The sequence below is a fragment of the Calidris pugnax genome, unplaced genomic scaffold, assembly GCF_001431845.1.
Source record: "Calidris pugnax isolate Ruff unplaced genomic scaffold, ASM143184v1 scaffold20, whole genome shotgun sequence".
NCBI classification, from domain to species: Eukaryota; Metazoa; Chordata; class Aves; order Charadriiformes; family Scolopacidae; genus Calidris; species Calidris pugnax.
The window spans coordinates 23,433,117-23,460,067 of record NW_015094510.1 but is presented as its reverse complement, the minus strand read 5'-3'; the positions used below and the strand labels follow the sequence as shown (position 1 = coordinate 23,460,067).

Sequence of the window (26,951 nt, the reverse complement as noted above, 5' to 3'; positions counted from 1 at the left end):
CTAAGAAGACTACCCTAGACACTAACATCTACATTACTGGTGCTCAAGTTTGATAAGATGAGCCCTACCAAAGGCATCTGCCTCCTCACCTTGTTGGGGCAGAAAAAATTCCTCTTGCTCTTCAGGTAGTTTGATAAATTCCCATATTTGCAGTATTCAACAATCACCATCAGAGGCCCTGGGCAAAAAGAAAGCGCATTTTGAGCAGAATAAAGCAATACAGGGGGTTATCAGATCTGAGAAGGATAGTCTTTCATTCCTGTACTTAAAACTTGAGTCCAGAATAACTAACAGCATATCCTAATGAAGCAGAAGGCTGCTTGAAGGACACTGGACATGTAAGCAAAACAATACTGTTTCTGGAAATTAGGGAAGGGACTAATTTTTGAAATCTGGGTCATGAACCTGTGTCCTGAGGAACCCTCTGTTTCCTCTTCAGGCAGCCTGCATTCATACTGGAGTCCCACAGCCCACACACACTTGTTGAACTGAAATTGGTGGCATATCTAAAACAAACCATCACTCATACCGGCCCTTTGATTTTCTTAGTGGCATATAGTGAAGGATTTCACAACAGTTGCCTTGTGATTCATTGTTCAGGGCCACCAGCTGATATCCCTTGTTCCCAGCCTTTCCAGATCGCATTTAACTCAAGCTTCAACAGTGAAGTGAGTGAGATAAAGGACAACAAGTGGCACGGTTCTAAATTCACTCTTCTCATGTTAATACTAAAAGGGAGTTTAAGTAGAGAAAATGTTTAATCACTTCATTAAAAGAATAAAAATCTCTTTTTCTCTTCCTCTTTTTTTCACCAACCACAGGATGAGCTCAAATATTTCAAGTTAATAACTTGACCTCTGAATGAAAAACAACACAGCCAACTGACTGTTATTGGGAGGTGATCCAAACCCATTTTCAATGCAGTGAAGATTTTTTTTACCTCCATTTTTTGTGCAAGCTCCCAACAAATTCACGATATTGAGATGATGGCCAACGTGGATCAGGATTTTCAGCTCAGTCATCAGTGCTTTGTACTCACTTGCTGTGGCCCCTTCTGTAAATGCAAAATAAAGTCAACGTGAAATGGCAAAGAACTGATTCTGCTGGGCTTTACTACTTCTCGTTACTGTCCATTGAAATAACCTCCATTACTGGTTGTACTTCATGTGTCAATGTTCTTTTTCTATTCCTCCCTGCTCAGCATCCTCTTACTCTCAATAAAACCAATAAAAAGAGTTAGGCACTCAACTTCCTCCCAGTAGACTGTGTTATATTTAGAACTGAGAGGAATTTTTTTCACATGAATAGTTTTGTTGTTTCAGCCAAAAATTGAAAGAAGAAATAAAAAGGGATTTCAAGACTGTAATTAACTCTATCTAGAGTGGGTTCCAGCTGACCTGACTTCAGCCGTCTAAGGGTTATGTACAAGCCTGAACTAATCAATGTCTCAAGAAGTCCATGGCAAGAGCAAAGCATTTTCAGAGGCTGATTCAGCCATCAGCTTTAGCCATCTCTATAGGGAAGAGAAGAACCACCCCTTGATGATGCTTGCCTGGTTCTGTTCATTATAGAGGAGGCCTGGAGTATTAAGACAGACCAGGGAACTAAGTTTTAATTGGTTAAAGTTTGGTTTATCATCTCACCCTTAGTAGTTATGATCAATATTACTAATAATAGAAATAGTAATAAGAAATCCCACAACTAAACCCAAGAGATTCTATTCAGTGTGGAGTGAAACTTTTAGTTCCCTCCAAGCAATTTTTTTTTCTCTGCAGACCTCTATTTTGGTAAGAAAAAACGTATTGCTTTGTGTGCACCCAAAATGACTTTTTCAGTTTAGTAACAACAAAAGTAAGAAAAACAGTTCAGTGGAAAGAACCTAGAGCTAGGTCTTAAAGGGCTTGGTTTCAACATCTGAAAGGAAACAGATTTTCTTGGTGGTGCCAGACAAAAATGTTGTCTACCCGGTCACCCACTCTTCATCTGTATATGTGGTGACAATTTCTCTCCACCTCATAGGAATTCTGTTAGGACAAAGGCCATGAATGGCTGCAAAGTTTCTGGATAATCTAGTTAGAACACAAAGAATGGGGCCGATCTACCCTAACTTGAAGTGCCCATAGCAAAGATACCAACAGAGGTTCTAGTCACCCCAGACTCTCTTCACAGTAAGCAGAACTAAACAGGTGCTGAGTTCACCATATGCAGGGATCTGCCTTAGGACAGGATGAGCTGTTGTTTCTCACCACTGACAATGAAGGGAATTTGAGTGATTAACTCAGATACAAGCATCTACCCTGCACACGTCACATGAATCCCACCATGAAGACTTCTTGTAGCTGCTGTCTGCTCCCATCTATTCCAGGAGCAACCCCTGCTGCCTCGATGGTGCTGGTGGGTACAAGAAGTACAGATGTACATAAAGCAATATTGAATCTGGGCAGACCACTCTGCCAGCACATATGTCTGCATGTTGGCAAAACAGTTCAGTTGACCAAAGGTCGGGTGATGACCCAGGCCATCCACTGAAACCAGTGACACAGATGGCTATTGGCCCACTGTTGCAGAAGGTCTGGACATGGACCAAAGCTTTGGCTTCCTCCCATTTTCCACCCATGCTTGCTGCAGGGTAGTTGTTCATTTGGCATTGGCCAACAAGGTATTTCTGTGCTTCTGCAATAAGAGAGAGGAGCTGCAAATTCCCTCCCTGGGGATGACCCTGGATATCGCAGTAGCGGGTACCGCCCCCAGCGAAAGCATTTGATGTTACATTGCAGAAAAAGCCTGTTGAGGACAGTATCAAGAGGGCACATCCTACATGGAGTACCGCTGCCACGTCACTGCTGGCAATAAATAGAAGTTACTTCAGGTTGAGTGTTGCAGGGACAGAGTGTAGGTCTGAGAGCATTGCACGGGCCCCTCCAAGGGCTGGAAGTAACATGTACAGATCTCCTGATAACTGATAAGTAAGCAGCTGTGAAGCTAGAAGCCACTGGGTAAGAGGGATGTATTCAAACTATGCCTGAACAGAGCCAACTGAGAGCATCAGGGATCCAAGCCTTATTGACGGAAGAGGGGATATGTTCCCTGGCAGAGAATAACAGTGACAAGGATTCAAGGATTAAGACAGATAAGCAATGCAGCATAAGCTCCCAGGGCAATGCAAAAAGAAGCCTGATATGATCCTTAGATACATAAACAAGGGGGAGCTCAGTACATAGGAAGGGATGGCACCAGGACCCTGGGTTAGGGAATGTGGCCACGGCTGCTGCAGTCTATGACTGAGTATCATCCCTCCTGCTAATTTTCCAAGCGCCCTTCAAACTGATGAGGGGCTTTGTCCTTTCTGCTCCAATGAGAAAAGTGGCAGAGAATAGCTGGGAGGTGATTTCACTTTGGGAAGAGCACTGGTGGATGAAGAGCGCTGGCAAATCCATTACACAACCTGGGTGTCAGCATCCTAAGCACCATGTGATGAGGCTGCAGACAGTGCAGAGAGGACACACCTGTACAACACCAACAATATTTAAAATGCGCAATCTGTTTAGCTTAATGAAAGGGCCTTCATGAAGAAAAATCATTACCTAATCTAATGGAGACAGTTAGAATGAGAAGCGAAAGTTAGACAGATGCAAATCAGACATAAGGCACCTATTTTTAACAGAGATGAATTAATCATTGGAACTAATGATCAAGGAAAATAAGAAAGCTTCCGAGTGTTTTCATGCCAAAGTGGATGTCTTATGCTTCAGCTAAATTTCATTTACGGTGTTCAGCATGGGGTCAGTCTAGCATAATGGTATGCGGGAAATCTAATTACCCCTTCTGATCCTGCGAAAGTGACTCTTTTGTTCTTTCTGGCATTTGGAGTAGTGGAACCAGATTTTGTAAAAAATTAGGCAATCAGGTAGGTTCTCACTGCATCTGAAACTTTCTCCTATATTGTGTCACAATTTATCACCCTTTTCACTGTGAATGCAACTTTTGTTTCATAGTTCTACCATTTAACTTGTTGTGGTGGACCTGAAACATGGTGTACATGTTTTGGAGGCCACAGAGAGTGAGGGGATAACGTCACACACTCATGCTTTCAACAGAATCATATTAAAAGAGATACATGACATAAGGTATTATTTTTTCCAGCCCAGCTTTGTAGCAAGATACCTTTCAGCATTTTCACAGCAACTATTCTGCATGTTGGTGATTTCTTAATTCCAAAAGCAGATGCTTGTACCACCTTTCCAAAAGCTCCATGTCCAAGGGACTTTCCTGTAAAGAAAACAAATTGGAGAGACACATTATGGTAAAAAAGCAAATGGCTTCTTAGATAATGAATTGACAAATGTGCTTTACAATGAGTCCCATGCGTATATTTCCCACATAGGCGTTTTGAGGGTTTTGTGGTTTTCTGGTGGGGTTTTTTTGTGGTTTTTTGTTGTTTTTTTTTTTTTTTGAAGAGTAAACAGACAAAGCAGAAGACAAAGTCGTCAGAGAGAAAGTAAGGGATATGACTGAAAATTATAGGAAATGAATGGAACCATTCAGTGGAGGTACACTGGCTCCTGACCCAGTTTGTTTCAGTCTGGCTCTGCCAAAGAAATATTTGCTCCTCTTTTCCCTGAGCACACTGGACCATGCAGCAGGCTGTGACACTGCTACTTTTGTCTTCAACAACACTGTGGCTCTGTGTGGGTTTTTTTTTTGGTTTTTTTTTGTTTTTTTTTTTTTTTGAAGAGTAAACAGACAAAGCAGAAGACAAAGTCGTCAGAGAGAAAGTAAGGGATATGACTGAAAATTATAGGAAATGAATGGAACCATTCAGTGGAGGTACACTGGCTCCTGACCCAGTTTGTTTCAGTCTGGCTCTGCCAAAGAAATATTTGCTCCTCTTTTCCCTGAGCACACTGGACCATGCAGCAGGCTGTGACACTGCTACTTTTGTCTTCAACAACACTGTGGCTCTGCTTAAACTCACACACACACTGAGCTGCAGCTGGCCACAGACTTTGGTAGTTTTTACACATGAAATTCTTCCTTCTTGAACAAGGTGCCTTCAAATTTTCTTCATTCCAGGGAGGTGGTAGCAACTTTGCATCACAGCCCCTGGAGTACATGCAAAAACCCCCAATGCACTTCCCTAGCAAGCCCTTGTAGGTTGAGATCATGGGGTGGTGAAAAGCTGAAAATAAATGCAAATGAGACTCTCACATTTGCCAAATGAGCACTGGGGGGATTCAACAAGAGGGGACTTGGAGTGACAAATGTGGTGGTTATGATGCTTCTAGGTGCCCAAGGGCAGACCTTTGTGCTGTGATGTCACCATCATGCTGCTACTGAACAGACCTCAGGAGAAGCACCCAGAGGTCCTTGAAAGAAATCAGTGGACATCAATAAAATTCTCCAGCAGTAGAAGATGAATGTCCTCTTCCTTCATGTTCAGGACCAAGTAAGACTCCAAGCGTATTGTTATAACTTTTCTAGAGTTCGTGACATTTTATGTCAATCTTATCTTCACAGCTTCCTTCATGATTTATTGCAGTTTGGAGCAGGGAGTATTGACTACCTCTTTGACACCGCACTCACGTGGACAGGCCTGGCCGTCTCTGCCCTTCACAAGTGACTAGCAGACTTTTGCTCAGAGAGATCTTGTCAGTGTATCAGCTACCAATAAATTTTATTCCCAAGTAACTATTTTCAGATTGCATTTGTGCTTCACCTTCAGCAGAACTCAGGCACCTAAGTGGCTAGCAAGATTATAGCAGCAGGCTTTGCAGTGTAGAGGAGAAGAGCAGAAAATAAAGGCCAGCTTTTCACACAAAAGCAAAGCAAAGCATGTGTCATGTATTTATTTCTCAGATATGCACATGTAACATAGGTATCTCCATAGGACCATTTTATTTTTCTGTTATGGGTATCTGTTTGACTAGCTCTCACTTGGACATCTACCATGTTGATGTCTAAAGCTAAGTGAGATGAATCCCACTCGGATACTCACAGGCAAAGAAAAAGAGATGCTGTCAGTTCTAAATCAAATTAAATAGATACTTTTATATGTGTATCACATTTCTAAACCTTAATTCTAAATACGTCTGTCAGTAGAAGAAAATAGCATATGTTATCAAAGCAATGGAAACATGAAGCAAAATATACTAAGCCAAAAAAAGCCCCCGAAATTTATTTCCCCCTTAGATGTGCAAAAGTATTGCATTTTTTACAGAAAAAAACCCAAAAAACACCACATGAAAAACTTAATCTACATGTCTGAAAAGCATCGAGCCTTGGTATGTGAAAGGCTTAGAGTCTGACACACAAATACAGGTGAATCAATGTGTATCTTTGAAAAATCTCCAGTCACTTCCTTTTTGAGTTACTGCATATTACAGGTGTATGAGGGAAGGAACATTAAGACTGAGGTCTCAGTTTTCTTGGTGAGTTCATGTTTGTAGTCCTTAATCTATTGACTGGTCATGGTTTCTAATTGTTGCAGTTTGCAAACTATTGCAAAGTTGCAGTTTGAGGGCCTATAAAACTTATTGTATCTTTGTTTAATCCATAGCTTTAATCTGTTTCCATTACTGTTAACTCACTTCCCACATTGAGAGAACCTACTTAGTCACCACTTGGAAAACACACCAGTTAGCTCATAAAGCTACACAAAGCTGCTAACCTTTCCTAAAGGAGAATGAACACTGCAAACAACACTTCCTTCTCTAAACAACAATTATGATTTAATGGGAAACTGTAATAACACTTGATGTATTAGTCTTTGTTGCTCCACTAGTGTTTGTACTGTGCTAAATGTTAGTGCAGAATGGGGCTGCTTTAACTTTTCAGTGCATAGATCAAACTCCATGGTTTAGTATGTAGAGTGTGTCTATGACTCTAATAGCTTGCTCCTGCAAAAGCCCCTTATGTTGACATACAAAGTAACGACAAAATTATTAAATGGAGCAATTAAATATTGGAATATTAAGGTGCCCAACCATCTCAGCAGTCAACTGGTTACAGCCCCCAAGCAGCTACACTGCCCATGTTTGGGTAACAATCAGGTATGAAATGCTGCAGCATTTACATCCAGACCAAGGAAGAAAAATCATGGAATCACTGAATCACAGAGTTGTCAGAGTTGGAAGGAACCTTTAGAGATCATCTAGTCCAACTCCCCTGATAAAGCAGGATTGCCCAGAGCACATCACTCAGGACTGCATCCAGACAGGTCTTGAAGATCTCCAGAGAAGGGGACTCCACAACCTCCCTGGGCAGCCTGTTCCAGGGCTCTGGCACCCTCGCCGGAAAGAAGTTCTTCCTCATATTTGAGTGGAACCTCTTATGTTCCAGCTTGTGTCCGTTGCACCTCATCCTGTCACTGGAAACCACTGAAAAGGGTCTGGCTCCATCATCCTTCAACCCACCCTTTAGATACTTATAAGCATTAATAAGGTCTCCCCTCAGCCTTCCCTTCTCCAGGCTAAACTGCCCCAGCTTTCTCAGCCTTTCCTCATAAGGGAGATGCTCTAATCCCTTAATCATCTTTGTTGCCCTACACTGTACCCTCTCCAGTAGTTCCCTGTCCCTCTTGAACTGGGGAGCCCAGAACTGGATGCAGTATTCCAGTTGCGGCCTCATCAGTGCAGAGTAGAGGGGGAGAATGACCTCCCCCGACCTACTGGCCACACTCTCCCCTATGCAGCCCAGGATTCCACTGGCCCTCTTGGCGACAAGGGCACATTGCTGGCTCATAGATAGTTTACTATCTACCAGAATCCTCAGATCCTTCTCCTCAGAAATGTTTTCCAGCAGGTCCACCCCTAACCTATATTGGTGTCTGGCATTCTTCCTCCCTAGGTGCAAGCCTCTACACTTGCCCTTGTTGAACCTCATTAGGTTCTTCTCTGTCCAGATCTGTCCAGGTCACGCTGGATGGCTGCACAGCCCTCTGGAGTTCTACTTAAATTTTCTCCAGTTGACTTTGGCTTCCTGGGACAAATCAGAACCCATTAAAGTGTGTATACGCCTCAGTGAAGGAGTTTTGGATCAGGAGGTTTCTATTTCAGTCCCATTTTAGCAGGGTCCTTCGAGCATGTGAGTTGTTGGACCTGGGCACCAGCAAAAAGTGCTTGCAGACACTTCTCTCCACCTATGCAGGAAGGCAGAGGCTCAAAGGTGTGTTCGTTTCTCAGGTCCTCTGCTGCAGTTTTGAGTCATCTGGGCTTTCCCCACATGCGGCTTCATATTTTCCATTACAGGTGGAGGAGAATGGGGAGGCCTCTTCTGGGCTGTGGGCTGGCAGCACGCAGTGGGGAGCGGGGCTCGGGAAGTGTTTGACATCGCACAGGAGCCATGTGGCAACACTCCCTCGGGGTCCTGTGCCACGGCATCCGCAGTGTGTGACCTCTCAGAGATTAGGGAGGTCAGGCCCAAGAGTAAGGTGAGAAATGTCTGCCAGCTCAACACTTAGCGCTGGACAGCAACGCTATCGCCGACCGCGCTGACAGTGAATTATACCACCAGCATTTTTCTGCCTATTGAAGAGATGACATTTTGCTCCCAGTCAGACTAATCTATACTGAATGCTAATTAGCCTAACTTCAGTGGTGCCCATATGAAATTTCCTGCAACATCTGTAGCTCTTCCAGCTGAAGGGGGAGTCCTGTTGTATAAGCAGTGCATCACAGCCGTGGGCTGTACGTATGCGTGTTGGAGGAACACATAGCAAAGGAGATGTGGGCTGAATGGGGAGACTTACTTGCAAAAGTTACAATAAATACGTATCCTGGAGGATAAGTAGGTGGAAAGAGAAAAACAGACATATCTGATGCTGGAAGGGGTTGCATTTCTAAGTAAAAATATTTTTTAAAAACCATAGAAGCACATTTTGTGTTTGTGAGACACTAATCCTCAGAGACTGCCAAGGTTACTCAAAGACTGAGCCAACTGCCGTGTAAGCAGGACTTGCACTGAGCTAATCTAGGATACTGCACATACCCAATTTCTCTGAATCTGGTTCTCATTCATTGTCAGCATTCTTTATTTGTTTACACCAGTTATTCTACTTTTAACTCATTCTCTGGTCATCATTCCTCACCTCCAGACTCCAAACACCAACCCTGCAAGATGTGGGTTTTTCCTTGGTGTTTACATTCCATTTCTGCTTGATTCTTTCCATGGGATTTACACACAAATAAAGCATCACATAAACCAGCGATCACATTGTCTGCACATCAAGATCTTGGTCCATCATCGTAAGAAAACTATTTGAAGACTGAAGACACTCCAGCACAAAGTTATGTTTCAACATTCTCAAAATTGTGTATGACAATTATAAATCGCTGGCAATATATCTCAGCTGTGCTTATCCACATCTGGTCACCTTGTGACTTCTAGCAGGCGAATTAAGTGTGATCCTAATAGTATGCATGTTTTAATCACCCTCCGTCCCTGATCCCTGAAGGACAAAAGGAATCTGTTACAGCTCCTAGCTAAAATGCAGGGATTTTCTAGCCCTTGCTGTAGGACAAATCTCATTTTTGCCTGAAAGAACAAACAGCACTATAGCAACAGCCTGAGCTTATCACTGATATTCTAATGTTGACCCTCTTGCTAAAATCTGTGTGGTTTCTGGAGGGATTCTTCAACTTCAAAATCTGGTCCCTATCTTCCTGCCCTCCTCGTCAGCCCCACATGAGGCTAAGCAAATAAGGAATGCTCCCAAACTCCATGCCTTTCACTGCAGCCTCTGTAGGCAAACTAGCTGCAGGTTCAGAGTTTCCGTGGGTATTTATTTATTTATATGTGGACTCATGTATCACATTCTTGCACTTTATGGTGCACTGACAAGAATGTTTATAAAATCTGCAGCACAGAGGGAAAGCAGAGAGAATGTGTTGGAGAGAGGAGGAAAGGGAAGAACAGGGAGGGGTACAGGGTGGAATGCAAGGACCCATTTCTGCACAGGTTTTTTGCCAGGTGAGCACATAACCAGGTTACAAGGGAAGAAAATTACAGTAAATGCCAAAGGTCAGGCTCCTGAGTCTAGAGAGAGAAGCATCCAAGTCAGTGGTCTGATTTGGAAGACTCTGGTTGCCCTGTTTTTGTGTCATGTTTTAAGTAAGTCAGTCTGCAAAAAATAGAGTGCAGCATTATTGTCTGTGTTTTAGTTTTCCTACCTGGAGTCAAAACATACATGTGGAAATTCAGGTAGACACAGTCAGTTAGTCCTAAAGGCTGTAAGTCAGTGACAAGGGCACTTGGTATAGAATAGCTCACACTGAACGTGTTGTGCTGAGTGTCTAAAGCACACCCAGCTCCCCTCATTCAATCACTGCAAACCCAACCTGAAGCATACCAGTATTACCTAGTTTAAGCCTTTCCCTTGCAATCTCCCACTTGCTGGCATCATAAGGCAGACGGTCACATTGCTCATCTAAGGGGACTTCGTCAGGATCCATTATGATCGACAGGTAATGGTTGGTCTTCATTCCAGAGGAATAAGGCTAGAAAACAAAGAATATGGAAAAATGAAAAAGAGGATAAGGGTATCTGTCAGCATCTTCCTGTTTGGACCAAGGGCTCCAAGTTAATTCTGTCCTCGGGGCTGCATATTTCACAGTCCAATAGATGTTTTGGTTAAGCTCCCTTTGGCTTTTTTAAATACTGCAAGACTTTTTTATGTAAAAGAAACTCTGTCCTCTAGCTTTCTTTGTATGTGACATATCAGTTTCTTCCATGAAACCCGTGTGGATCTGTATTAACATATGGTGTTATGATACAGGCCCTCTGCACAGTCAAGAGAAATATTTTCGGCAAATGACTAAACATTGCTGATAAAAATAACTTTCCTTCATGATTGTGCAAAGCAAGAAGTGGCCATATGCAACAGATGGAGTTCAACTGCCAGTGTTTGTTTTTTCCATATACCCCGCAAAGATAGGTCATATGTGGTTAGAAGTTGTGCAACACTAGTCGTCAGGAGACTAGACATTATACATTTCAGAAACTGTTTACAAATTTTCAGCATTTTTTATTTCTTTGGTATAATTTCTGACAAATTTGCTGAAATTACTTGAGTTTTGAGGAATTAATAAACACCCAGACTCAAACACATCATTTCAAACACATAATTTCAAGTGAATTTTCCAGAAGTTCTGTTTCTACTGAGCAAATGGATTATTCACTTTAGATGGAAAAGGTAAGGAAGGATGAACCTAATTGCAAAGTTTTCTGCAGTCCATCCATTTTGAAACATATTTTCCTTCAAAGAGGACCTAGATTGCCACTCTAATCCACTGGACTTTTCTTGACACAGGAGTGCTACTTCTATGTATTTCTACGGAAAAGGTTTAGTGTTTGCTCTGATTTCCTGGCTATTAGCTGGAGTTTATGGAAAATCTGCTCAACTGAGCCCCTTCTTGTTGCTTTTCCTAAACTCATGGAAACAGTACATGGGCACATACACAAATACACAGATGTATCTGCATATTCTTTTGTTGTTGCTTTAACTACCCCTATGACTTTCAACTTTCCTCCACTATGGCTTGGAAGTACATCCCTAATACATGCATTTCCAGACCTTTGTTTGAAAAGAGCATTAGTAGCTGTGTATGCTTTTGTTACAAACATAACTAGATTAAAAATGACAGTAGCTAATAGCTCATGTTTCAGTTGCCTTTCACCATCCCGAGTATGCAGAAGGTTAATCCCAAGAAAGATTACACTGATGTTGGGGAAAAGTCAGGTGGCATAAAGCCTAGCTCCAAATCATCCTCTGATCCTGGACAGGATATGAATAAGTGGGATATGGATAGATACAGAAGGGTGTGTGGTGCTCCAAAAAGGGCATTTCCTGACAGAGACGTGCGTACTAGATTGCTCCTACCAGTCACCTGAGCAGAGCTTTTAAGTGGACCCACCCCAGAAAAAGGAATAGGGGAATGGGAATGTGCAGAAATCTTCCTACGCTTCTTTACTGAAATGCAATGAATATCAAATTTTTGGCACAATATGAGATTTTAAACAACATTTTGAATGATGAGGAATTATTAAGTGTATCTTTTGTCCCTGTACGCATAACAGGTTTTAAGAAAATGCTATCAGAGAGCATAAAAGACAATTTTTTTTCTGTTGTGGCAATGTAATTTGTATATGAAATTTAATTCAGAGCCAACTCCAGAAATAAAACCTTGAGGGTAAGGGTTTGTAATAAAAACACTGAGAAGACCAACATAGACAGCAGCATAGACCAATAGGAGCTGAAAAGGTTAATCTGGAAAGAAGTCTTCACATGCTGTCTAGTTAAGGTCCCTTGTTATACAAAAGTAAGGATTATTTTTATTATCTTTTAACAATCTAACTGGCAAATGTCAAGTTTTGGTATCATAACAAATAAAAAAAAAAAATCTGCATCCTTCTGCTACTTTGAAAACTTACATTTTTCCAAGGGTTTGCAGTCATGTTATGAATTGCTTCATCATTACTGGTGAGCAGTCAGAACTGATCCCACTTGCTTCGTAATTTCCTTATAGCTACAAGGTTTGTGCACAGCTTCGGCTGACCTCTACTTTTCTTTACACCCCCAGACTCCCATGCATTTCTCCTTATGACAATTTGTGGTGGTAGGAAGGCAGGTAGAGTGACTGCTGCCACACCACCCTGGTTTGGAGGTCTGATTCTGCTTTCACACCAGTCACTACATGTTCTCAGTGCAAAACCTAAGATAAAGGCAGGCCTTAACGCAGGTTGAGATAAAATTGTCTGGTGGGCTGCAGTCAACCTTTAACAGCTGCCATGGAGCTTGGCCAGCTGGAACACGCTCAACCATAGTGGCTGGGAGCTGGTCCCTGTGGCACCAGGCTGTGGGACCTCTCGGGTTGGGTGAAGGAGGGCAGCCAGGGTTCAGCGCCACTGAGGGAGAGGGGACATGCAGCCATTCCTCATCTCATACCTTGCAGTGCACCCCATCACCCCAATACCTCCCTTCCCTCAAATCCATCCGCTCCTGCAAGTTGCTCTGAGATCTTTCTGCGCTGTGGAGGAACTGTGTTTTCTGCTTGGGAGAGCTGCTGTGGTTTAACCTGTACACACCACGCAATGCAGACAGGGTGCTGTCAGCACAAAAGGGGCTTTAAACCATCACGGTCAACCTTGGACAAGAAGGTGGGTCAGCAGCACGGGCAGGTAACATTAACATCCTGGTAGAGGACCATCTGCTCTAGAGGCTGCACCACCAGAACTACTTCAGTAAAATATCACTTTGCAAGTGATGTAATTATACCAGACACTGTGTGCAGACCAGACCCCAGCGCACTCTGTGAGGATCTATCATTCCCACTTACTTAGATCTTCAAAGACATTAAAATGTCAAACCCCCACAGCTTTTAAGGGAACGGGGATGCCTTTGGTGGGAGTCAGGCATCCAAATGTTTGCAAGTCTCAGGGCCTTGCCCCCAACCAGGCTTTGCTTCTTGGCTTACTCATACTCAGCTTTGCGAGTCACAGGTCCCTGGGCGCCCATCAGCAGCCTGGCGATTGCACAGGGAACAAAGGTGAGCAGTAAGTGAATTAGATTAATATTTTTTTTTTTGTAGTCTCAGCAATCCCAGCGGTCTGGGAAGGATTTTCTAACACGAGCAAAGGGCTGGTAAGGAGAGGCAGGTGTCCCCGGGAGCTCCCTGCCCATTCTTACCCTCTTCAGCTTGCGTATGAAGAGGGTCAACAGGAGCCAAAAGAGTGTCGCAGCCACACAGGTACAGGTCAGGGTTATTAGCTCCAGGTTTGACCTCTCCGATGTGCCTGGGAAAATCAAGTAGCAAACATTTTAGAAAATGACCTGCAAAGCAACTTTATATTTCTTTGCCATTAAAATAAAAATACCAGGAAGGACCAGCCTCTTTTCAATGGGGTATTAATCTCTGTTTGGACTGGCTTGCATAGCCTGGAAAAAAATGGTCTCCCCAGCTAAGCTGTTGTATTGAACACAGGAAAAATGCATTCGATCCATCAGTAAATTTCTCAGTAAAAAGTCAGCTCTTCTTCAGAGTGCAGGAGGTGAAGTAAACCAGGTTGAGGATGGCCAGTCAGATAATAATTTCCTTTTGAGGTGGAAATTCAGCTGCAGGGTTTTTTTAGCCAAAGTTTCTCTGTATGAAAATGTGTGTGGGCCTGCTCATTCTGTTTCACACCCACCCCCCAACAGTGAAACCCTTCTGCATCTGAGAGAGGAGCAGAGGTCTCAGAAACGCTCAGTCCCCAGCAGCCTTGGGAGAGGATGGGGCTGTGTGGAGGGACGGCTCTGCTGGGCCTTCACCAGGGGCAATGCTGGTGTGTGGTAGCTGCTGGCAACACACAGGAGAAGCTCCAGAGAGGGCTTGTGGTGGTGTAGACACCAGTGAATCCAGGTGTGACCCGGGACACTCTGCAGTGCTGCTGCTTGGGTTTTGCTGTCCAGGACATTTGATGCTGTTCCTCAGGCATGACCCACCAGCCTTTACCATAAAACGTCTCTTGGAGGGAGAGCTGGGGGCTCCCTTGGGGTCTCACCATGCAGCCGTCAGCAGTCCATGAGCTCTCCTCTCCTTCACATGCTCTGGATGAATCTGGTCTTGCACCTGTGATCTCAGCTTCTGCAAAGCATGGCATGGAGGTCTTGATCCTAATCCCCACCACACAGTGTGGCCAGAAACCTGGGGTGTAGAACCCAATGCTCCCTTCGACCCCCTGGTCCCCTGGAAGGGTCTGTGCCCTCAGGTCTCCTGCTGGTCATGCCAGCAGCATGGGGCCAGGGGCCCCAAGAGGACATGGGACCCTCTTCATGGGGCCCAGCTGCATCTGGTGGGGAGCTGGGTGAGCTCTCCAAAACAGGGAATAGATTAAGTGCAGAAAGGGAAAAACAAAAACAACTACAACTGAAAATGAAGCAGCAAGAAAACATGAACATTAGAAATCTGGAGAGGATTAGAGCCCACTGACAGATCTTAACAACAACAAAAAAAAGCCAAAATAAAATTCACTTCAAACTGCTACTTAGGGACTCGTAAAATGGTTTCAGAGCACTCTGTTTTGCAAATCCTGTGATCGTGTCAAAATACCACACTTCCCACAATATGTTTTCCATCTGATTGGTAGCAAATGCAAAAAAAACCCAAACCCTTATGCTTTGCCTCTTATTCTGATACACCCACCAGAGAGAGAAAATGAGAGGACAAGAAGGAGCAATTCTGAACATGATTTCACAGTGGTTTTGTCAACTGCACTTGCAGCGGTTTCAGACCCCGGGCAGCTCGGTGTTACTCCTGACACATGAAAAAGGGATGATTGATGTCTCACTGGTGGGGTTACTGGGCAGTCCAGAGGGATGTGCTGCCTGGTTTTGAGCAAGGCTACAGAGCTTTCTTCAGAGCTTGAATTGCTTCCCGTAGTTGTGGCTTAACCAGCATAATATCTTCCCGCTCTAAAGGTGATTATCAGATTTGCATGTGTACCCTATAGATTCTTCCAGTGTGTCCATTCTGGTGCTTTGAGAATAAAGCTTGAAGAAAGCTTGAAAAAAAATGCAACTACAAATGGAGATATAAATCATCTACTTCTCCAAAATGTCAAGGGTGTTATTTTTCTCAAGTATTTTTTAAAAGCTTGATTTAGATAGGGGTCATAATGATGGCATAAAGGATACAGCCTACTGCAGCTTGCCTATCCTCTGGCATCAGGCTCTCCTTTTACATATGGATACTCTCCTCTTGCTTCTGAGCAGCGCCTGTGCAGATGGCGAGTAATAGTTTCTGACATTTATTCAGCAAAACCTGGAGGGGCAGAAGGTTCATTTGTTGCCACTGCTCCATATGGCAGGACTCAGAAAACCCGAGAGGCATCCTACAGCCAGTCCTGCCATGGAAGGCAGCAACTCCCTAACCACTACTGTGTGCTGCCCAGGAGTTAGTGAAGAGACATGATGGTGCTCTTTGAAATGTCCAAGTGCACCTAGGCAACCAGAAAGCATTTCTCCAGGCTGGGGTTGGGCTGGGTTATCAAACCCTGGATTCCTTGTCTTGCTAAAAGCCTTGCAGCCAGAGCTGGCTGAGTGCCTCTGAGCTGGGTAGGGAAAGGTTTGATTTGAGGCAGGAACAGTCAGGAGAAGATTTAGGATTAGCAGAGTTTGCAGGGACTGAAAGCAGGACCAAATCCCTCTCTCTGCCCAGTAACCCAAGATTTCTGGCTCCCCCTTACACTCTTCCCACACCTTTACTCCCCAGCTACCTCACTAGACACAGACTTTCTGCCATGTGCCCCATCCTCCTGACTCTCTGTGGAAAGCAGCAGCCCCCTTCCTGCCCCAGAGCCCCTCCGAAAGTCCCCCTGCACCATCCTGTGTCCCTGCAGTGCTGCAGAAGGGTGCGGAGAGGGCAAGTGAAGAAGTGCCACCAGCAGCATCTTCCCTCTCTCAGCAGCTACAAGACAGTGCAGGGATGCGGTGACGAGAGCCTGGACTAATGCATTGACCCCTCCAGGCATGAGCTCAAGCCTTGGGCTGGCATAGGCTCTGTCATTAGGATTTAAGCTCTAAACATCAAGATGCAGCTCTGTGTTGGGTGTCAACCAGGGAAAAAGCAATGCCTGGGTCACCAATACCACTCTGCTGCATTCAAAGCCTCCCTCACCCCTAAACCAATGTGATCTACCTTGCTTAATCCATGTGATCCCATGATCACGGCAGTGCAGCATCGGGATGGGTGCTCAGAGATACTGAGGAATTTCCATCCTTGAAGGTTTTCATGACCTGACCAGACAAACCATCACTGACTGGATGTAGTGTTGATGGTGATCCTGGTTTGAGCTGAGGTTGAACTACAGGCCTCCAGGACTTCCATTGGTGGTTCCCTGAGGTAACAGGAGTCTAAGTGTCCCCTGATGTTCATCTTTTCTCTTACAGTCATACAGATAACCCAGGCAGAGCCACATTCAGTTGCTGAGGGAATTCCAGTTAAACTTCATGGAAACATTCCTGATGACTTCAGAGTCAGTGACCCAAAAGGTACAATAAATTTTTGGGACACAGAGTTGGAAAGGTAGATGGATAGAAAAATAGTCAGCTATTTAAAAAGAAAACACCCTTTCCATAGTATCAGAATAGTTCAGTGAATGCTTAATAAATGTTTTCCTTTTCTATTAGCAGATATTAGTTCAAGTTATTAAGCATCAGCTGTAAGACAGTGCACATTTGGTTGTTACACATCTGGATTTCAGTGAGCAGAGCCGTAAAAGTTGTTCCTTCTTTTGTCAACACATCCCCTTCAAATGGTGCAGCACCTCTGCAACGAGCTGCATCGCTGGCTCCCACTGAGAGGGGGTATGAGGGTCCCCAGGAGGAGAAGCAGGGCAAGGCTCTCATATCAAGTCACCCGCTCTGTGAGCAGGGCAGACTCTGTGCAGCTGGATGTCCCCTCACAGGAGAGCTGCCCAAGACAGCCTGTGTTCCCCCTGTGCCCAGCAGCTTGCATCCCCAGGTTTTTAGGGGGCAGAGTACCCTCCACCTGCTGGGTGCTCTGGCAGCCATTTGCTGTTCCTGTTTAGTCCTTGCAGATTCACTGTCTCTTCAGTTCCTCAGCCAAGAGCAAGCAGACAGCTTGCTCTGACATGTCCACAAATGCGGCCCCTCTCCTTCTCAGACAGCCCAGCAAAAAGGGTTTCCAAACCAAACACGGTTGTGATTATTTAAAGACGGCCCTTGGATTCCAGCATCCATTCATATCCATTCATCCATCTCGGATATAAAAATAACACATTGTTTTATCTGTGAGTATAAGAATGTTTTTTCAGAGGAAATAAAGAGAGCAGACAGTTTCCTTCCTGGCTTGTTCACAAACTACTCTTCCAATCTGCTAAACACGGCCATCGACACGCGGCGTTGCTCCGCTCCCTTTGATCTGCAGCCTCACGCTCCAAAAGTTGGGACGGAGGGAAGGCTTTGGTGCTCACGGTGGCAGTCTCACGGATTGTATTTCTCAGAAAGACAGGCAAGTGGCAAAGCCTAGAGAGACCCCCACCGTTAAGCCCTGATCCTATCTCTCCAGGCTCAGGGATGGGGTGAGAGGCTGCTGTTCCCTGGGAGGGAACAGACACCCCAGTGTGAGCGAAAAAACCTCCAGTGATGTCCCTTCAGGCAGTCAGAAGAGCATAGGTGGAAAGGCATTTTCCTTGACCATAGTAGATAAGACAAACTCTCTCTCTTTTTTTCTCATCTAATCTCAAAGCCATAAATTTTAATATGGTAGACTTCATCTCCTGCTTATCTAAGAGCTCCCGTAGGAGTCACACAAGAACATTGCCAGTGGTCTCCCAGGACAGGTAACCAGAGAACAGGCCTTCCTGGTTGCTGTCTTTCCTCTTCTCTGGATCATGGACAAGGAGGTATGACTTCCTAGAAGCTTGTGGTTGTAATAAATAGCCAAGACACAATGATGTTAAAAATCAATACAATAATGAATTACATTGTCCAAGACTATCAATTAGTACAATACATTGGACAGCAAGCACTTAGGCACAAGGTATTCTGTTAGCTATTAGAGCAGCCATAAAAATCTTAGCATTATTTATAAGGAGATAGGTGTTTTTAACTCCTTGACTACAGCAACTAGGCCAGCCCACATGTACATATACTTATGTCTGACCTTTTAAAGCAAAAAACATTGTTGTATTATCAATGAAGACCATTAACTGAGACTGTTAACACAGTCATGGCAGAAAATCAATACAGATTTACTAGCTGTAACGGTCTTTTGATGTTGGGGAGTATCCAGATACTCATTAGTATTCAGATACATTTAGTAATCGTATGAGAACATCCGCAAAGATGTAATCCCTGCCTGAGAGACCTGGTGATAGTGAAATAGTCTTCTATAAAGAGAAACTAAATGCATTTAGGACTATTTACTGAAGATTATTTACATGAGATCAATATGATAGGTTATGTCAAATTCAATTCATATATGGTACCGACTTATATGGACAATGTCAACCAGTTCCCTTATCTCATCATATATGAACCAAAATGGTATTCAACGAAACTAAAAAATCACTGAATAACCCTTATTTTTATGTAATGTAAAATTACTTGTAGAAGTCTATACCACAGACCCTAGTCAAGCTTGGCAGAAAGCAGAACAATGCTGGACATTTAAATTAATAGCAAAATAACTCAAGTAATGGTTACAGAAATAACTAGATCATATCTAGTTGTTCAAAGAGTACCTTTGAAAAATGTGTAGCTATTGCTAGACTAAAATCTTTTAGTCCAGTCTAGAGGTTCATTTTAGATTGAAAGTAATCAAATGAAAATATCCCAGGATTCAAATTTCTTTGGAATTAACCTGAAATGGGAAAATGAGTGGGTAGGAGTGTTCCTTATTCTGTTTTCTGTTTGTTTTGATGATACTAAATTTACATTTGTCTTCTACCCTGACCTGATCTTTGTTGGGTTGAAGCAATTCTTCTTTTTAGGTCAGTGTAAACACGCTCTGAGTTAGCATTTCCTGCTAGGCTTCCTTTCCAACCTGGTACACTTCCCTTGCTAGGACTTCCTTCAAATCATTGCCTTCAGAGATCACTGCATGAGCCCCAAGCCATACCCCCACCCTTCCAGCCTGAGTAGGAACATCACCCTGGCAAGCTTGCTCTTCCCATTTAATGTCATGCTTTACCTTGTACTGTGACGTATGCCGCACTCTCCACAGACCCTTTTAAGTTGGTGGCTATACACTGGTAAAGTCCTTCATCCTCCTCTTTTACCCTTTCAATAAACAGCATTCGGCTTCCGGGCCCTAAAATTATTCCTGTGAAACGAAATATTTTGCAATGAGAGGGAGCCAGGATATAAACAAAAACAAGCCCTTGTGTAATAATATCTGCTTCAAGTTCTTCTGAAACAAAATCTGAGCCACATACTGCACAGCCCAATGTTATCTGCAAGAAAGCCAAATATACTTGGATGTTTTGGGAATCTTTTGGAAAACAGTGTTTACAAAGCAGTTGTGCGAGTGAAAAAGCTCAGCCTAAGGGAACAATCTTGGGAGCACTTGATATCGCGTATATTGAGTAGCACTGCACCTTGGCTTTCGTGCACGTGAGTTCTTCAGAATGTCTCCAGCTTTTGGAGAATGGGTGGTCTGATTACTTAACCGCTGTGCTGACAGGTGTAGGTTTGCACCAGAAGCAGCTCACACTTAGAGCACTTCCAAGAACCAGCTCCCTTAGCCTGGCCTTATGGGCAGCAGACTCACACCAGATCTCACTTGTCTGTGTGGAATGAGACAATGAGGCCCTTCATGGAAGGACCCTAGTTAGAGCAAAGACAGGTCCCATGAAGTGTACCCTAAAACACAGGAGTTATCTGAAGTTTTCAACACCTCATATATTCCAGTTGGGTCAACCTAGAAGCCAGCCTGGGCAAGACTCCAGCAAGCAAGGAAGAGTCAGGGAGCAGATTTGGCCTCAGGACTGCCTTTAAAGCACTGTGTAGCCAGGAAATGTGCAGTCAAGTACACACTTGTGCGTTTGGCTCCATCAGAACCATCATCCCATCAATACATACTGTTCCCACCATCTATTTCAGGGACCTAACTGAAGTGCTCTGACCTACCCTCTATTGACATCTTCCTGGCTCCTAAACTCATGTGTTGCATTACACCCAAGTTAGACACACAACACTCATTTTAGAAAATACTGTTAATAAGACACATTACAACCATGTGGTCACTGTAAAGCTTCATGGAATCTGGCTCTAGATTAAGTTTAGTGCAAGTCTGCAAGTCTGTGTGCAAGCACCTGCAAGTCTGCAGGTGCTTATAACTCATTTTGACAAATCTTCAGTTATTCCCTGCTGCCTTTATTCATGTTATAGTAATTTCCAAAAATGCTGGAAAGAACCTCAAACAAACTTTCTAAAATGTTGTTACTGAAGACTACACTTAGGACTCAAGTTCCTATAGACCAAACTCCCCTCCTTGAACATTTTTGTTGAGCCTGTAACACTAGTTTATTGTGTAGTTCTGATCTGAATGTGGGTGAATTCCCATAGAAAGGTTTTGCCTTTTATCTGAATGATCTTGAAATCATTCAGATGACCTAAAATCTCCAAGGAGCGCTTCTGTGACCTCTGTGCCATCAGAGCTGGACACGTAGCCTCAGGTGATCTTTGAAGCCACATTCTGGATACAGCAGTAAGCATCTCCCAGAGTTTTCCTGTAGCTGCAGCATGCCACCTGGGAAGCTGTTCCTTTCTGCTCCGTGAGACCTGGATTCCTCTGTTGCCAGCAGATGCATTTTAATTTTGGAGACCCCAGATATGTAATTAGTCTGGTGACCAGGTTGTGAGTTGAGAACAGACTTGCATGCCTGACCACTGACTCCCCCTGGTACTCCTAGGCACATCACGCAAGCTTGGTTTCCTCCTGCCTGGCTATACACTGGCCAAGACACCTGATCCTTAGGCTCCCTCTATAGTAAATGGAGAGAAATATTTTTTTCCAGAGATGACTCTTCTAAGATGTAAATTGGGAGCTATATTTTTCCTGCTGACTCCACAAAGGCCCATTGTGCTTACACCTCCAGCCTGACTGAGGTTTTGGAGTGAGACAGAATAACCCAGGAGCACCCATGCCTCTCTGCCTGTAACACCCGGGCAATTCTCCTTCCTTACATCTGGGTACCGGTACCCAAGACTCCACAAATGGCTACCTAAGGCAGAAGGGGCACGTTAAAAAGGCTGTAAAAGGTAGGCGAGTACACAGAGCTCTCACCTGGTTCTTGCTGTATTTCCTCATGGTTTTTAAACCAGGATATCTGGGGCTCAGGGATGCCACGAACCTGGCACTCCAGCATGGCCGAGTTACTGGTGTTCACTGTCTGATCCGTAAGGTGACGCAGGAGGGCTGGTGCCTCTTGAGCTACAAGACAAAACAACACCTCCGTTTTACATTCCTGTAACTGGGGGGGTTTAACTATCTTCCCTACCAGCATTTTACTGATGTAAACAGCTACGGCTCTTCTACCAAGTTCGTTGTTCACAGATTTTATTTAGCAGTTCCATTTTGTTTAAGAGCATTTGGGGTGTGCAGAGAACTCCAGTTACTCAGAGATAGCAGGTCATGATGACCAGTGAAGACCCAGTGATGACATTGTTTAAAAGATTTCCTTAGTTCCATTACCAACCACATCTGCTTATCGAAAGCAATGAGCTTCTATGAAAGCTCAGAGCTTGGCATCATCAGGAGAAACAAACTGTGACACTAAAGTTTTTAACAATGATCAGGACACCCTTGTAGCAGAATGTCTTTGCATCAGTGATAGCCCCACGCAGTTCCGTACACCACGATACCCTCGAATGAGACTTTTATAATTTACTTACTTTAAAGAATGCAGTTACAAATTGTATTCAGTAAACTCGCATAATCTAAAACCAGAAGCCGTAAGCACAAAAACCTTGTGTTACACATCCCAAAGTCTTCATAAATTCTTCCACTTCTGCGTTTCAAATGTTTGGCTGAACGCAACAAGGCCTGGCCAAACCACACCACACCACAGCCCGCCTGCCAAAACTACCTCAGTGAGAAATGTGCCCTTGTCCTCCAGCAGCCCACAGATGCTGGACAACCTCATGGCAGGGGCTGAAGCCAGGTGCTAGCATAGCAACACCGCTCCTGTTTTACTTTTATCTACTGAAATTCGGACGAACGCAATGTAATAAAACCCATTTCCATGACAGTCAGTGACAATGAGTATTGGAAGCACATCTCATCTGTTCTTCTGCTCCCAGAAGGGCATTTCAAAAACACGCTATAAACATCATGTTTAAAGTCATCCCTGAAAGAAGCAAACCAACAAATCTTTCTCACACTCATTTCAACCCTTTGCCACTCCTTCCTCCATTTCATACAGAGCCAAAGGCTGTTCTGACAAAGATCAAGATATTTGCAATGTTTATGCACATAAAATGGCAACATTTTTTCCATCACATTTGCAACTCTCACATGATCCTTTCTGGTGTTTTGGTCCCTTCAAAGTAGTGATGGAGAATCCAGGGAGCTCCTGAGCAATCTCACAGATGCAAATGCTCTGCAGATTCCCTTGAATTCCCCACTCTTGCAAGAACTGATTATTTGTAATCTTTCCCTTCCATGACACTGCCAGGATCAGCAATTACTGATATAGTACGACACATATTACAAAATATGAAACAAAACAAAACAAAACAAGGCAAAACCCAACCCTTTGCATATCTTTTCTTTTGGGTTGCAGTAGATACAGCAAGTTCAAGTATAATATCAGCTGAATTTCTGACACTCTCTGTTAGGAAAATTATACTCCAGTCTTTCAGAAAAACCAACTGTCAGACATTTTCATCTTCACAATTATTCTTTTACCAGCTGTACATCAAAACTCTTCAGAAAAATTAAGCACCTGGGTACCACCAGCTTATGCAACGTGCATGAACCCTGCAGTACTAAAAGCACTTTTAAAGTAGGCTACCTTTGCTGTGCTCTTACCCCTTGAAATTAATTCCAGCATAGTCATGACCCTGCAATGACCAGTTTGGGCTTTTCTGAGCTGCAAGTCTGTAATTTCCATGGGCAATGCTATTTTTTGCTTACAGAGTAATACACAATCTGTTCTCTCTTCCCAAACAGCAATGCTCATAAGAGAGGCTGTAAAGTAAAATCTTCATCAAATACCTACACAATGACACAGTCAACAATATTTGCCTCACAGCCAAGAAGACCGCCCTCTTCTCTTTGACATCTTGCCTCGCTTTTTAAACAGTTATCATTTTTCACAACAAAGTCTATGAACAGGCACTGTCTGAGACATATCCATGTACCCACACAGAGAAGAGCTCCCAGTTCACATTTATCAACAGTCCCTGATGGACACCCCCAGCCCAGACATCCAAAATGAAGGCAGACAAGATGACACAACAAAGGCAAATGACACATTCTGTGAGTTATTTGTGATTAATTTTAATTTTTTTTTATAGCCATACACTAAAGATGGGTTTTCATATTAAGAAAAACTTTTTTGCTTAAAACTTAAGTCACCATTCACATACTTTCAATAATTTCTCTGCTGCAATCAGCTGGCTTTTCAAGAACTTGGTCAACCTGAGGATTATTCTCTTTCACAAACCGCCCCCATTCTCTCCCGTTTGTTTTTGCAGTGAAGCCAAGGGGGGCAGTTTCCAACGCCCGACTCCACTCACCCCAAAGCCAAGGGGCTGCCCCGGCCACCAGCATTCACCCAGGGCTCAGCACCCAGGGCAGCCCCCCGGGCTCGTCCCCCATCCTCGTGCCTGCCCGCAAGCGCTGCCTGGCTGGGCCAAACTCTGCTCTCAGTGTCCCCAAGGAACTTCATTGTAGGCAGAGTTTGGCTCAGGGGAGCGACAGGGGGAGAAGTGGATGCTGGTGTCAGAGCACTCAGCTGAGCCGGGGTGGTAAGGAGGGAGAATTTGCATTTCCAAAAGCAAACAATGGCAAACAAGGGGAAAAACATTACAATTCGTTCATTTTGGGGTATACTTTTGCATTCTGTCCATTTTTGCCCTTTGTTATGATTATGTTGTCTGTTCACTTATTTTTATTAATCAGTACAAAAATATAAATACAAGCTTTAATTTTAACACTTTAAAAAAAAAAAAGAAATATAATTCACACCTTTCTCCCTAAATAATATATTACACAACAGAAAGCAGAGAAACTCCCCAAACCGATGAGATTCTCCAGTCATCTGAGGACATCAAAAGTGACATCAGTAGTTTTTATCTGGCCCCCAAGAACTGCTTTCCTCAAACGTTTCCAGTGAGGTTTCTCTGTGCCTCCCAACACGGGCGACCACATCAGGATGTGATGACATCCTTGCACAGCGTGGCTCTCCGAGCGCTGGTGAAGACCAGGCTGGCAGGACGTCCACCCACCAGTGACACATATCATCGCGATTCACAACAATTTCACAGAAGAACAGTCTAATCACCACATCTTTTTTTTCTTTTTTTGACCCAAACTCATATTGCCTGGCAACTGGCTGCTACAAGTCATCGCGCTCCGGCTCCCAAGGCCATGGAAAATTCATAATGTCCTGTCATCACCGCCCACCTTGCCATCAAATGTCTTCTCACAAAATAGCCTCATAAAAAAGGGGATTCTGTATTGTAATTCTTTTGAAGACTTGCAAATGCTATGGAGCACACTTGCCCCATTTTTAAGCAGTCACCAATTATTTCCCTTGCTTTTTAGGCATATTTTAGGAAAAAAAAAAAAAGAGACCCAGGTCCCTCTGCAAGAACACATTGTTTCTGGAAGCCATCACACTAATAATGAACAAAAGAGCTACTGTATAAAAGCAGGCTATAGGTGACATTTCAAGATATAAATGATTATTCTTTTCTTTATTCTGACAACTTCCAGGTTATCAATTGTTTTGTAAGCATTTTAGGCTCCATGAAACTGGCATTATGGGGAAATGCTATTGTTTACCCTTTCACACTTGACAAAAGCAATTCCCACGTGAAAGACAAGTTTAGCCGTGGGACACAGTCTCGACACCTAAAGGAGGAAATAGTCTGGTGAGTTCCCAAGCGCTAGAAACTGTCATATTGTCACCCTCTATTTTAAAAGCACGGCCACTTTGTTCCTTTGCTGTAGCTATTTTGGTCACTACGGTTTGTTTTGTTATGGCTTATGTAAATGCTATATAAATGATCAATCATAAATGTAACCAAAAATAATAAAAGCTATGTATTGTAAAAAAATAAAGTTATCAGATCTATTAAAAATAGTAACTTCTTCCTTATACAGAATTTATAATACACAGAAACATCTCATAGCAAAATCATGACGAAGGAAAAAAAGGGGAAAAGCTCACAAGGAAGTTTTAGGTTGCCCTTAATTCTCCTTCAGCAGTTTGACTGGCTCTTAATCCCCATAATAAATCCAATTGTCATTTGCATACCAAAAGCAATGAGTATTTTTAATGGCTTCAATTTTGAATTTGTGTTTTTAAAAACATATTAAAGAACTCACTGTGCTGGCTGCAACCTTGTCAGTCATGTTAGTGTAATATTTCTCATTTAATAAAATAATTACAACATTACAAATTCCTGTATCTTCAGGCCAGGAGCAACATTCACCCTTTTATCAGTAGCTTTTTACATTAGTGCAGAACTGACTTTAAAAATTGACCAACACAGCAACTGGAAGTCTACCTGGATTTATTTGGAGAAACATGGTTCACGTCTGTCAGTTTTAAAATCATCATTATTATAAATGATATGATAGATCTGTGCATTATATCAACATTTTTATTTCTTCCCTGCACACTTCCTTTAGAAGATACTTTTTAAGATTAATGTACTTTAGTGTAGAAAATAATTTCAAATAAATAAGCATTAGAACTTGCTCAGCAGGTAATATTTAAAAGTCCATCAAGATCAGATTAAAATAAAAAATATATAGTCCAGTCAATCTCAAACTGAATTGTGCTCATTCTGCACATTAAAGTTAACTTATTAAATGTCCATTGTTGACTGAAAACAGCAGTTTTTAAAGTTAATCAGTTTATTCAGCTTTGACAGTTTTGACGAGGCCGATATCAAAGTGGAAGAAAAGATTGATCCAAAGTTTTCCTTATCGCTCAGTAGGAGACAGCAAGCGAAAAAAATAACAACATGCAAAATGTAGCACAGGGGATCTTCCAAACCCCAGCTTCCACGTGCCTTGTCAAAGCAGAAAACACCCGTCTGAACTCAACTGGAAGCTCACGTGTTACGATTTTGTTTGCTATTCCTCCTACGTCCAACCCAGGGGGGAATGTGCACCACCTCAGGGCCTGAAAGGTAGCAACAGTAATAAAAAATCAAGATGATATGCGACACCTGTGACTGTTTAATGAGTCCTTTAATGTTTTACATTGCTTTG

At 43.2% G+C, this 26,951-nt stretch overlaps 1 protein-coding gene across 3 annotated transcripts in view; it reads right to left on the bottom strand.

Moving 5' to 3' along the window:
• FLT1 (fms-related tyrosine kinase 1) overlaps positions 1 to 26,951 on the bottom strand; it is a 115,126-nt gene that overhangs the window by 17,284 nt on the left and 70,891 nt on the right. For 2 of the 3 annotated variants that reach the window (XM_014966062.1, XM_014966061.1), the window contains 7 exons: positions 21,786 to 21,932; positions 19,689 to 19,820; positions 13,682 to 13,788; positions 10,355 to 10,493; positions 4,165 to 4,269; positions 941 to 1,054; positions 90 to 178 (listed from right to left, as the gene is read on the bottom strand). In XM_014966062.1, the coding sequence (XP_014821548.1) occupies positions 90 to 178; positions 941 to 1,054; positions 4,165 to 4,269; positions 10,355 to 10,493; positions 13,682 to 13,788; positions 19,689 to 19,820; positions 21,786 to 21,932 (833 nt within the window). Of the gene's footprint in view, positions 1 to 89; positions 179 to 940; positions 1,055 to 4,164; positions 4,270 to 10,354; positions 10,494 to 13,681; positions 13,789 to 19,688; positions 19,821 to 21,785; positions 21,933 to 23,994; positions 26,863 to 26,951 lie in introns of those variants that run through there. The other variant, XM_014966063.1, reaches the window with a different exon arrangement.